At 38.3% G+C, this 13,268-nt stretch overlaps 1 protein-coding gene across 1 annotated transcript in view; it reads left to right on the top strand.

Moving 5' to 3' along the window:
- The first annotated feature begins 7,524 nt into the window (after positions 1-7,524).
- Positions 7,525-13,268, top strand: part of slc15a5 (solute carrier family 15 member 5) — a 111,072-nt gene continuing 105,328 nt past the window's right edge. The window contains exon 1 of the mRNA XM_039767980.1: positions 7,525-7,885. Coding sequence (XP_039623914.1) covers positions 7,525-7,885 — 361 coding nt within the window. The remainder of the gene's footprint in view (positions 7,886-13,268) is intronic.

Raw genomic sequence — 13,268 nt, 5'->3', positions numbered from 1 at the left:
ACACAAATAGCAGCGTCCCATAATAGAACAAAGTGATATCACAAATGGTACAAAATAGTTTTAGAAACTTTAAATACTTACTCGCTTTCAAACCCAATGCCATGTTTGATTTCCTAATGCTTCAAAACACCAAATAACTACAAAATGTTCCTGATAAACATAATAGAACACTTTACAAAACATTATGAACAAATATTTTCATGGCACTTACTAGACAACATACCCTCAAGCCTAAACTGCAAAAGCAAGATAGACAAAAGTGGTAGATAATGTTTGCCTTTTTAAATAAAAGTATATGGTGGGCATAAAATGCTAAAGACTCAGCACTATTGCATTCTAAAACAGGTGTCACTGTATTCATTTTACATTTACTTTTGTGCCTCATTTTTCTCTGTGTTTTCTTACAATGTAATTACATGATGTTTCAGTTCTTTGTGATAACTCTATCCCCGATGACCTACTGCATGTTTCTTATAACACCAGACTGGGAATTCTTGTTAAGATTCCATTTCTGGCAGGCATATGGGGAATACATGACATAACACTTGGGCTCCAGATGCCTTGGCCAGCAAGTTAAATTATACATCAAGTAAAATCATCGGGAGCTAAACTTTGCACCGTCTCCATTCACTAATCTGTCAATAAAATGGGCTCTTAAATCTACAGTATGCAAGTAGTCAGATGACTTGGAAGGAAGTGAGGACAGAGAGAGTGAGACAGAGTTAGAGAAAAGAAGAGAAAATAGTGCAAGGCATCTACTGAAGTATCTGCTGTCAGTTCAAAACCATGGATAACTTGCACTGCAAGTTTGGGGATACTTGAATTGGAGCTAAACCCCTGTTTACCCAGCACATCTCAGAAGTCTAGCCAAGCACTCCTCTTGTCTTGTTTCGCAATCTACAATGAAAATGGTTTCTTTCTTATGTCAGTGAACCTTAATTCTAGCACTTTTCCCATCTCTACACTCCCTACAATTTAGGTTACTTACTTCCAACTACAATCTTACTTTAGTACATAAACCCCAGGTTAGCACTACGTCTTGTGTTCCTCTCCTTTAATGGCCAGATCTTGCAGCAGTTTCCCACTCCCTCAAAGAAATATTTCTCTATTACCCACTAGCGGGGCAGAATACTGTCTTCATGTCAGTTTCCCTAAATTCATTCTTAAATTAGCAAACTGTCCCTGCTACTCCAGCTAGTGAAGGTGTGAGAGGGCTGCTGGCTAAGAAGTTTTGTGGCTTCTTGATAGTTGTCACTGACTTTCTCTGTCTTTACATTCAGGTTCAAGGAGTTCCCAGCTTGTCAGCCATTTAGCATGTTACGGGAATTTTACCTGCTTTTCTGAATTCATTTAACTCTTTCTACAGAGCAATTGCTGTGGACACTTGACAAGGGAGAGTGTTTTACAATTAATTCTCTGTTCCACAGGCTAAACAGAATGTAAGTAAAGATGGCAAAAGGAGCTAGTAAATATTTAGTCTATTAACAAGCTTGGGTCATGAAGTGAAAGAAATATACCAAAACACATTGATAAATCCCAAAACACATAACAAAAGGCAAAGTGAAATGAACAAACAAAAGGTCTTAACACAAACTAGAATTCTTTCAACTATCCCCAGTGGTGTTAAGATGCATAATAAGATTCCATTCACTGCCATCTTAAAAAGCTAGGGAATAATGACTAAATATATCACAAAAGACCAGCAACAGACATACATGATATGGCTGTGACCATGATAAAGAAGTAACCAAAAGTGGAAAACAAAATGGTGTCTGTTATGATTTGTGCTTGTTTAAAATGATTTACTTATCTCATTGAGCTTTGTTATTTACATACAATATCTGTATATAGGTTAGTGGAATCACAGAAAACAATGTTGGCATCAGTTTTTCGATTAGATATCATTTTCTAATGGTTATATATTTTTCATGACTGTTTCCAATGTCATCTTTGTTTACCCAGGTCCAACCATGTTGAGTATTAGTTATTAATGGAGACCTCTGAGGTGTCCAATGCTAATGTCATCACCATGATGAGATAAAAGGTCAACACCATGCACTTCCTGGCTTCTGCATTTGTGAATAAATCTAAAGACATCTATGCCTATTGTTGTTTTTGTTTGTTATTACTGTTACAGACAATAAGGATTGTCTTTTCCTGGCTTCAGCTTTGGTTTTTAGTGTAGCAATTTGGCTTGACGGGAAACAGAATGGATTCTTGGTATTAACCCTTTTTCTGGTATTCTTGTCATTTTTTTCTCCCAGTCTCCCTCCATTATTCAGAAGATTGCCCATTGTAATGAAACAAAAGAAACAGTATATAGTGCTGGGGACCTCTACAGTACCCCAACTAATGTCCAAATGAAAAAAGACATCCAGAAAAATAATGGATAATGAAACTATAAAACCAATCTGGTCAAGAATCAAGTAACTAAAGAAGTATGTCACCTGAACTTGAAGAAGTGTTTTCTTCAGACTCAGGTTCAACACCCACTTCTGGTCTCTTAATTCTTAAAAAAGGTGAAAGGCAGAAGGGGTTGGACTTACAGAACTGAAACAGAAGTGACATCATTATCCTTGAGGAGGTTCTGTTTCCAATCTACAGGCAAAAAAGGAGAGAGTCAGATGTTTTTCATTTCACCATTCTCATTCTGATATAATTAGAGCACTACAGATGCTTCCAAAACATGTGTCCAACACTGTTTTTAATGGCAAATATAAATGTTGTAGTGATGTCATTATGCAAAAACAAAAAAAGCACAAATACAAAAGGTAAAATGAAATGCTCTATGAGGCTCTATCACAGCAATGGTGCACTTTCTCATTCTTATAGAGTTCATTGCGATCCAGTGTTTCTATCCTTCAGTGGTATCAGCCTTCAAACAATAGTATCGAGAGTATGAGTCTCACTTTCATTCTCACCGTCACTCTCTCTCTGTCTCTCTCTCACACACTTTCACTCTCTACCTTTCTCTCGCACTCTTTCACACTGTCACTTTCTTTTCCTCTCCTCCAAAGATCTCTACCTGGACTTTTGCCTCAGCTGTGTCATTGTTCTGGTGTCTTTGCTCCTATAGTCTTTCTATTATGGAGGCACCTCTTCAAAGTGAATATCCTTTGAAATGAAAATGATTTTCATAATAAATAATCAAGTCAAGTCAAGTTGGAGATCTTACACTACTACAGTGCGTTGCCGCACCCATTACACAATGAAACAGCTTGGGATCCTGGTTGTCATACACGCGGTCCAGTCCCACCCTTCGGAAATTACCCTCTTTCTGCTGCAGCCATGTGTTACATGGGTGACCCCTTGGTAATAATTAATTAAATAGACATTAAATGATGATGTAATAAAAAAAAAATAGATTAACAAGTTTCTCAGGCACGTATCTACATTGGTCAAAACAATAACCATATATTCTAACAAGCCAATGTTGCCCATGTAACACAAAGAAATCTGGCAAAACTCCCCATCTTCTCCACAAAACTCTCTATGTAAATCAAAACAATATATACATGCTACAAAATGGTATAATTCACTTAAAAAGTAAAACACAAGTTCAACAGTAAACACATTCAACCAATTAGGGAACAGTCTCACTACAGTAAAATTCTCTTGACACACAGAGAGACTATCAAAATGACACAAAAATGAGAACACACCTTCACTGTAGGTACAGTAGATTTTTGGGCTTCATACACTACAGTGAAATTCTGTAATACAGGTGAGTATGCAAACAAATATTGAGAAAGCAAAAATACTGCAATGTGAGACAAAAAACCATGTGTTCAACATTGCAAACCATATCTTTCCTGGTGTCACACATGTGCGAATAGGAGGAAGCTGTATGGACCAAAGGAGAGTAAGTTCAATGCCAGGCCAGGGGGCAGCGGGGTGTGCTAAACATTCTTCTGTTATCTCTACAGACTAGACATGAGAAAACCTGTCTGACTAATCCCTGAAGATGTCACTTCTGGTCCTGTTGCCTAGCAGTGCCCAGAAAAATGTAACTTCCATTTACAATGTCAGAAGAAGGCCACTTCTGGTTCCCAAACATTACTTCTGGTCTTTGCATTTAAAGCTGCCATCTTAACAACCATTTGTCAGTTCTTCTTTGGACTCCAATGAATGTTCATCAGTGTTGTTTTTTCAAACCCATTGCAGCCAGGGATATTATATGGGTGGCTGCACCAAACCTTTTTAAGTGTGTCGAGTCTGGTCATTTCACACTGGCAATGAAATGTGGGAAAAATCTCTGAGTATGTCTGATCTTTTTCTGGCGGTCTGATGCTGTGATTGTCCTGCATGCCTCTGTCATGGCATCTAAAAATTGGAATTCCCTCATAAGTATGGTGATCATACACTTTCCATCTCCAGGCAGAAAAGAATTCCTCAACAGGATTAAGGAATGGGGCTTAAGGAGGTTGAAATTCTACTGACATATTTGGATGAGCTCTAAACCAGTCCCTCACTGCAGCTGTGTTATGGAATGTTATATTGCCCCATATAATTGCATAATGTTGGACAGTCACCCTAGCATCCTCTCTCCCTTCAGACACCAGCAGTACTTTGTGAACCTCATCAAGTAATGTGGTAAGTCTTGCAAAATTATAAGGCCCAATCTGCTGGAATGTATGCTACAGGACTATTTTCTGATATAGCTGCACATATAATTTTGTTTGCTCCTTTCTGCTCTGGTATCTGTACTATCGCTCTGTACTCAATGACATTCCTCCAATGTTTCCTGGTCTTGGGCAGACTGAAGACATAAAAGAATGTAGGTGGTTCAGCACTGGACTCCAGCTCCATGATCCCCTGAAAATCAAAACAACTATCCCAAAGGGAAACATATGAAAGCATATGAAATGAAAGAGGTCCTGCATAGATTTACAGTAAACATATAGTAAATGTACAACTCTAGCTCATTACTCATACATACTAATATCTCAGCTCCTTTATTTATTTATGTGAATTTCCCCTTGGAATTAATAAAGTATCTATCTATCTATCTATCTATCTATCTATCTATCTATCTATCTATCTATCTATCTATCTATCTATCTATCTATCTATCTATCTATCTTTATCCGGTCACTGTTCATTTCAAATGGCACTCTTTAGGTTTGCTTCATATTTAAGTGGTGATGATTCAAGACCCTATCAATAGTTATAGCTATACTGACTGAAGGAATGTTGTGGAATGTTGAGTGGTCTTCAATTACAGCAGCCTATATTTCCAGTAAATGAACTGTATTGATCCTCTGCACCATCTGAACAACCTCTGCTTCATGCTCTGCAGTGAACATCTTGTCTCTTGTCATCTTTCAGTTCTATGAAGGCAAAAATACAATGTAGGACACAAAAGACAATATTAATTTTTACTATAGTAAATATAAACCTGAAAGCTGTGTGTACTGAACCTGTGTATACAAATACAGCAAGTGAATGTTTTTGCACCTGCCGATTTTTATGATTGAAATGTTTGCAAAAATCAATGCCATACATGAACATGAAATGTTTGGCTACACTCTTAGACCAGCCTTATGCATATAGAGACCATGTTATGGTAGGCAATAGTGGCACTGATTTCATCGCTGATTCTGTTCTTTGTAGTCTTTGTTTTCATTCGCCTTTTCGTTTTTGTCTTCATCTGGCACATCCACTCTAGTCTTGCTCCTGTCTGTCTTATTCCATCCTCATATTATTTTGCTTGTGTCAATCTGTGCTCGATATAAATAATAGTTGCCGCAACTACTATATCCCTCCACAACAATAGCGAGGAATCTGTGGCCTGATCTGTAGCAGAGTTTTGGTCTTAGGCTTATCTTCAAGTCTTCAATTCTTCAATGTAACCAGTTACCGACTGTGGTATTTGACTGTTTATTCTGTACATACTTTGTTACTGACTGAAACTGCATTATGACACTACCATTTTACACTTCCTTTTTCCTTCACTTCAACGTAAGCCTCCCGATAACATGAAAAGGCCTAACTGTGACCAACAGAAACGGTCTCGTGGGCCTACATACTCACACCATTGGACAGAAGTAGAAACATCTACATCACACCAGACCAACCAGAACAGGGAAGATGTCTTGGAACAACAAAGACAACGTATGACAAACCACAGAGCAACATTATCCGAAGATCAGCGGCAGCAAGTCTTGCAGAAAGTGAACGAAAAACTAATTACACACACAACCTTTCTGAAGAGCAATGGCAAACTGCCAGACAACAAAGAAAATTACAACGGAAAAACGACAGAGATTCCATAACACTTACAACTCAAAAGAAGATATTCCGTTTATATTATGGAGTAGTCATTTCCCAGTTCATTTAGCATATTGTATGACTATCAACAGGTCACAATGGCAAACATTTAATAACGTCGGAGTTTATTTGCCAGGCCTTGTTTTTACCCATGGCCAGTTGTACACTACATTTTCCCGAGTTACATCGAAACCCTGGTTAAAGGTATAGGTACTTAAAGAGTTACACAAAGGGGAATATTTTCACTGACAATAACGTTTATGCAACCAATTGCGTTTTCTGATAATTATTATAGACATTGTTATATTATTACCTGACACAGTGCCACACTTCACACGTACTGACTTACATGTGCCCTGCATTTCCCTTCTTATCCAATATGTTCTTTAAACCTGTTCATATTACACTTTGTATTGTAAATATTCATGCTGTTCTGACTATAATAACATTCCATACTAATCATGTGACTATTCTAATATTGAGTCCTCTCACAAGTCACTACTTATTACAATAACCTCCTTTCTTACTGTAACATGTGATGTCCTTCTCTACCTCATCATCATTTCATTAACGTTTTATTCTTGTGAAATTTCTGCAAACACGATTTGTTAGTTTTGAATTAAAATTAAACATGTCCACCACAACCTTTTATATTGTGTTAGCATCTTTTGAGTGGTTTAGATTTAGATTTCCAGGAAGTGGTTAACCAATTGTAGGTCTGGCCCAATTTCAGGAAGTGTGTTGTGACTGGTCCTCAAGCAGCTGCTGCCATTTTGTAGTCAATAGTTTAATCAGAAACTCCCATGTGATTCTATTGTTACCAAATGATCACCGAGACCACATTTTTGCAAAATGTCCTTAAGCAATGAAAAGTGATGTGCAAGCAATTTTAAGGTCTTTGCTGTTTTGCTCATATGTATTTAGAAATGACAACATGTATTTGGCTTGGCTTGGTTACTGTAGTTAAAAGCCTGAGAAAAACTGTAAAATAGGTAGTTACTTTGTGAGGAACAAACTGGTTTGTTAACCAGAAATAAAAAAACAACATTAATTAGTGGACTGCAGGGCTACTTCATTCTAGTTCAGACATTTGCTATCAGCTTTGATGCCCTTACAACCACACATAGGTGTAAAAAAACACTGACATACTAAACACCCCATGTGGAATTCAGGCCGCTAGTTCTAAGACAGTCAAAGGTACGGTCACATCTCAATACTTAATTACAATCAGAGACAAGTGAAAAACAAGCCACCATGGCTGCAATAGATCTGCAAGAAAAGGATTTATTAAAAAAGCTTCCATCTGGAAGACAGAAGTTCTCAAAAAAGTCTGCAAAAGAGCATCATAGCAAGCATCGGGGCAGGAAGAAGTTGGAAGTCATAGTGTGCATTTTGCTTGTGGAACTTTGTGAGAGATTCACATTCTATGGAATTGTGTGCAATATGATTCTCTTTTGCACTGTAAAACTTGGCTACAGCAACTATGAAGCTGCGACCATCAATCTGACATTTGTCGGAGTAAGCACTCTTGCTCCAGTGTTTGTGGGCCAGTTTGCTGAATTTTGTTTAGGGAGGACAAAAGTTTTGTATTCATGTGCCTTCCTCCATTTTATAGGTAAGTCCATTATTTTATTTATCTAATTTCTTAAATGAGATGGCATTTTGATTAAAACTATGTAAAATATGTTTGCATTTCATTGGAATTTATTTGTAATCTGGGGCGATGGATAACATTGTTGCCTTACAGGGAAAGAAGACTGGCTTTGAATCTCAGCTCATTCACTGTCTCTATGTTCTCCCTATGTTTTTCTGTTTGTTTTGTTTTTTTCTCTATTTCACTCCAAACATACGCACATTAGGTTAATTATCAGTGTAGCCTGGTCTGAGTGAATGAACCTTATGACAGACTGACAATTCTTCCAAGATTTGAGCCGATCGAGCAGTACAATTTTAGGCTCCTGTAATCCACATGATTAAGTAAATGGATGAGTGGAGTGACATTTTAGTTTATTTACAGATGGTTTGGAGTGGTGGCATCTGGGAACATTAGGTGCATTCTGCCAGCCAGAACACAGTATGTTTTAAAGTTCTTTTTAACTAGATGTTTTTTTCAGGACATTCAATAGCCTGCCTCTACTTAGTCTATTTTTCTTTACATGTTGAACTGACATTATTTCTCTCATCTTATCCCCCTTCTTATACACGAAAGGGGTCACAAGACCAGAAGAGGCATGTTCTCTTGACCTCAGAATGACCACATTGAGCAGCCTGGACTTCGGCACAGTTCCAGGTCCTCCAGACAGTAGAATTGCCAGTGTAAAATTCAATTTCCTTTGAGAATTCCATGTGCGCCCAACTTCAGCTTCATCATGCTGAGAAGACAATATACAGTACAATACTTTGTTCACATACTCACCTCATATTTCCTCAATTTTTTTTTTTAAACCAACCTTATGACATTGCAGTCTTCTAAAATAACAATTAGGTGTATTGATTGTATTGTATAAGGACTGTACTCCTACCTCTCAGACACTTCTTAGAACATGGATTACATTTTCATACCGGTCACTGAGTGACATTTGCCTTTTTCTGTCTGTTTTCGGTGTGTTTCCATGATATCTGGCATGGTATCTGGCTGATTGGTCCTTTTTAGGGTTAATTTGTACTTTTCACACAATATTGCACAGTGAGATTTTTGTTATCTGTGATCTTGAAATTGAGAAAGTGGGCTGATGGTAGTCAGAATTCATATTTTTCTAAACTAAATCATTCCACCATAATAAGCATGGAATTATTTGATCTTCAACTCTTATCAGCCCTTTGCTCCATTTCATTTTAAGACAGATGATCAAAAGGAAATTGTCACACCAGTTAGTATCCACTGCACAGTAGTATACAACTTAAATATTAAATTTGCTCATTTGTGACAATTGACCCATAAGTTTCTGTGGTTTGGCCCACTTCACAAAATTTTAACTGCAACTACTTTTTGATGTGTGATAGATTGATGGCCATTCCAGGACTGGGTCCTGCCTCTAGGACAATGCTGTCAAGATAAGGTTCTGCTCCATGCATTCTTGAGTTTGATAAATAGGTTCAGAAAATGGAGGGATGGATATATGGTTTTCATCCTAGGCTAGTTATCACTATAATTTGAACTAACTTGTTAACAAGACTTATTTTTTCCTTTCTGTACCTAAACTATTGTTTACATCTTTTCTGCAGTACAAAATTTATTATCTAATATCAAAAAGCGGTGAGCATAACTTCAGTTTCTATTTTTATGAAAATGGCTTGTAAAAGCAATGCATTTTGAAATTAACAAACCCAGGTGTACCTGACAATAAATTAATTGCTCCATTGAGGAATACATTAGGATTTGCGTCACTGTTTGTTCTGCCAAATCGATTAGCTGGGAAGACATAAAGAGAGCTCTTAATAAGCTTATCAAGGAGAAAGAACAGAGCCGTGTGAACAAAGCATCGTGAGCGTGACCTCTGTTGTTTACATTTCGTGGGAAAGCAACATAGTGTTGTAAACTTATTTATAATTCACCCAGTGTGTGTCGAAAATGGTAAACAAGAAGCGTAATGAAGCAAGAACTATGACCCTGTAAGGACCGAACCCTGCACAGCTCGTCAGCTCAGTATGATTTGTGCTTTTGCTGTTTGATGTTTATTTAATTTGACTAATTTTTAAGTAAGTAATATTTGAGATTATTTAATTATTTCTTCTCAATTCTCGTTATTCTGTTTGATGCTCCCCTCAGAGTACATCATATAGTTTTTTTTCTTTTGAGCTGTAATTGACAGCCTAATTATTATACTAAATGACTTGTATCCAAGATCCCGTTCACCCTCAAAACCCTGTAACTCCCTCTAAGTTGAGTCTGGACACTCTGAACCGATTCAAACATTGTACCTTGGCTGTCTCTCTCTAGTTACACAGTCACTATGTGAAGACACAGATTAGGATATTTTAGAGCTACTTTAGGCCGTGTACCCTGACATGCCACAGGTTGTTTGTTAACAGGTCCAGAGTTACTCACTATTTTGGCCAGAAGAGCTACTTGCAGAATTTTCTCTTCCTTCATTTGTCAAAGTCTTCAAGTATGTACTGTAGCATGGCAGCCGGAGTTGTAGATCCATACCACCTTTTTCTGCACCTAACGTTTTGGGGTACAGTTAGCCAGCTTTAAAAAGGAAAAATCACTAAGTATAAAAACTGAAAAGCGGAAATCAAACAAATGAAGAACAAAATTAATCAGTCATTCAGTATAAATAGCACTTAGTCATATATACTGTATCAGTACTGTAATAATATTATTTAGACAACTTACATAAGTCAGCTATTTTTTCAATAATTACTTTGCATTTAGGGTGGTGCAGTGGTAGTGCTGCTACATTGTAGTAAGAAGACCAAGGTTCACGTCCCGGGTCCTACCCGTGTGGAATTTGTATGTTCTCCCCTTGTCTGTGTGGGTTTCCACCAATCCAAAGACAGGCAGGTTAGGTGGACTGGCAACACTAATTTTGCACTAGTGTGAGGTTAGGGTTTGTGTGTGTTTGCCCCGCAATGGTCTGGTGCCCTGTCCAGGGTTTGTTCCTGCCCTGTGCAGGCTAGGATAGGCTCCAGCACCCCCCATGACCTGGTCAGGACTAAGCTGGTTAGAAAATGGCAGACTTTGCACTTAAGTACAAAGTATAATTACAGCATGTTTTATAACAGCATATTTGATATGTTAAGTAAAAAAGCTCATTTCAACAAACAGTATTAAATAATTAATTGTGTATGCTTGTTTAAGACCCCACTGCACATGCCTATACTATATATTACAGTACTGTACTAGATACACAGTTGAGCTGATGACTTCCCACCATTACTGTATAACATGGAGTGTCTGTTATCTACCTAGGACTCTAATTAGTTATATAAATAATGTGAAGTGTGAAATATATTCAGATAGCGAGTTAATGTCAGAAAGCTAAATATGGATCTGAAAGAAAATGCTCAGGGTTTATCTTAAGGATAAGTTGAGTAAATTCCAAAAATGATTTGTAATACAGAAAATATGTTTAGAGTCAAAATTTAAAAGCAATAGAGAATGTAATAAATCAAACAGCAAATAGTTATGAAAAAAAGTATTGAAAACAGCTTGCTCAATTATAAATACAGTTAGCTATAACTGTACTGATAAATGTGTAATCAACAGTTAATAAAAGAAAGCTACAAAGAAAGAAAAACACAAATGGAAAGAAACGCTGCTGATGACGCCAAATATAAAACTTTTTATTCTTCTCAGTTTAAGTATTAGAAGAATAATAAAATTTATGTTTAAGTGTCTGTGGTGGGTTGGCACCCTGCCCAGGATTGGTTCCTGCCTTGTGCCCTGTGTTGGCTGGGATTGGCTCCAGCAGACCCCCGTGACCCTGTATTTGGATTGAGCGGGTTAGAAAATGGATGGATGGATGGATGTTTAAATGTAAAATGTCATTAACAGAATACCATACCATCTTCTTATATAATACGCTTCCTGTCACTGTTCGTTTGTCTGTCCAGGATTTTAAATCACGTGTAGCTCACAAACCATTTCACCTATTGACTTGAAATTTGGTAGACATATACTACGTGATGTCTACTATCCACTTTTGGTGTGATGATTTTTGCTACTCTTTTAATTTTTATTTTATTTTATTGTAGAATCAAGTCTCAGCAGCACGCAGCAGGGCGGCCGTGTGGCGCATGTGTATGGGCGCCGTTCTCATTCCCTACCACCTTTGCAGTCACTTCCCCTACCTCTTCATATCTTAAATCATTCTTGAGGCAGATTGAAGACTTAAGTGCCAGCTTAAGTGAAAATTTAAAGAAAACGTAGTAAGTAATTGCAACACAAAAACTAACTTAATCAGTTTTAATGCGAAAAGATGCCGATGAAAGAAGAGGAGCAGCGGGCCGCTAGGGTGGAGAAAAGAAGAGCTGCTCAGGAAGGAGCAAACACATCAACCTCTGAGCAAACGAATGCTAAACAGTGTGGAGCCGACCCGGACACAGACAGGCGGACATGTTGTTCATCAAACCACCACACGTTTATTTACAATAGTATATACAATAATTGGTCACTCAGACCCAGTCCAAATAGTGCACACAATCCCAATACTCAGTCCTGGCCACAAATGCCTTTCTTCGGGCCGCCTCCACACTCCTCTGTGCTTCGTCCTTCCTCCTCCCGACTCCATGAATGGAGATGGCCCCTTTTAAACAGTCCCCAGATGAGCCCCAGGTGTTCCTGGCATTCCTCCTCTGGCCACGCCCCAGCATGGCGGAAGTGCCGGCTGTCCTCCCGGCAGCTCTCCGGGTGCCATCCTAAATCTTCCCCCCAGCACTTCCTGGTGTGGCGGAAGTGCTGGGGTAACAGGTCCCCAAGGCATTGGGGCGCCTCCTGGCGGTGACCACGGGCCCCTACAGGGTGGAGCTTCCATGCCCTGTACCCGTGGCCCCCAGAGCAACCAGGAAGACGGCCCCCGCGGCGTCCTGGCCGGGTCGTTGTCCCTGACAACAGAGACAGAGAAAGAGTATGAAAACTAGGAATACTCAAGTCAAGTGTATTCACTGCACGTTATCATGCAGTACTCCGTTACTGGTGTTATATAATTTTGTAATCTTATTCTGGGTAGGGTTGTGGAGGTGTGGAGCCTATCCCAGTAAGCATAGGCCACAAGGCAGTAACAATCCCCTAGACAGGGTACCAGTCCATTGCAGATTAACAGAATAATTAAATGTATATATTTTTTTCTTTTTCATCTGTGAAGAGATTACAAATATGCAAATGGGTGAAAACAACAATCAAGTCATATATATTTATAGTGAATAAGTGAAATTACAATATAAAGAGCAAACAAGTTTCTAGGGCAGGAAAACATTTACTCAAGAAGCTTCAAAGGAGAATGTGATGTTTGTTCACCTCTGTTTGACTCTTTCTTAAGGCCACAGCACTTTCC

This window comes from Polypterus senegalus, chromosome 11, assembly GCF_016835505.1.
Source record: "Polypterus senegalus isolate Bchr_013 chromosome 11, ASM1683550v1, whole genome shotgun sequence".
Taxonomy (NCBI): Eukaryota; Metazoa; Chordata; class Cladistia; order Polypteriformes; family Polypteridae; genus Polypterus; species Polypterus senegalus.
Note: the sequence above shows the minus strand (reverse complement) of the source record. Positions and strands in the feature narration are given on the sequence as shown.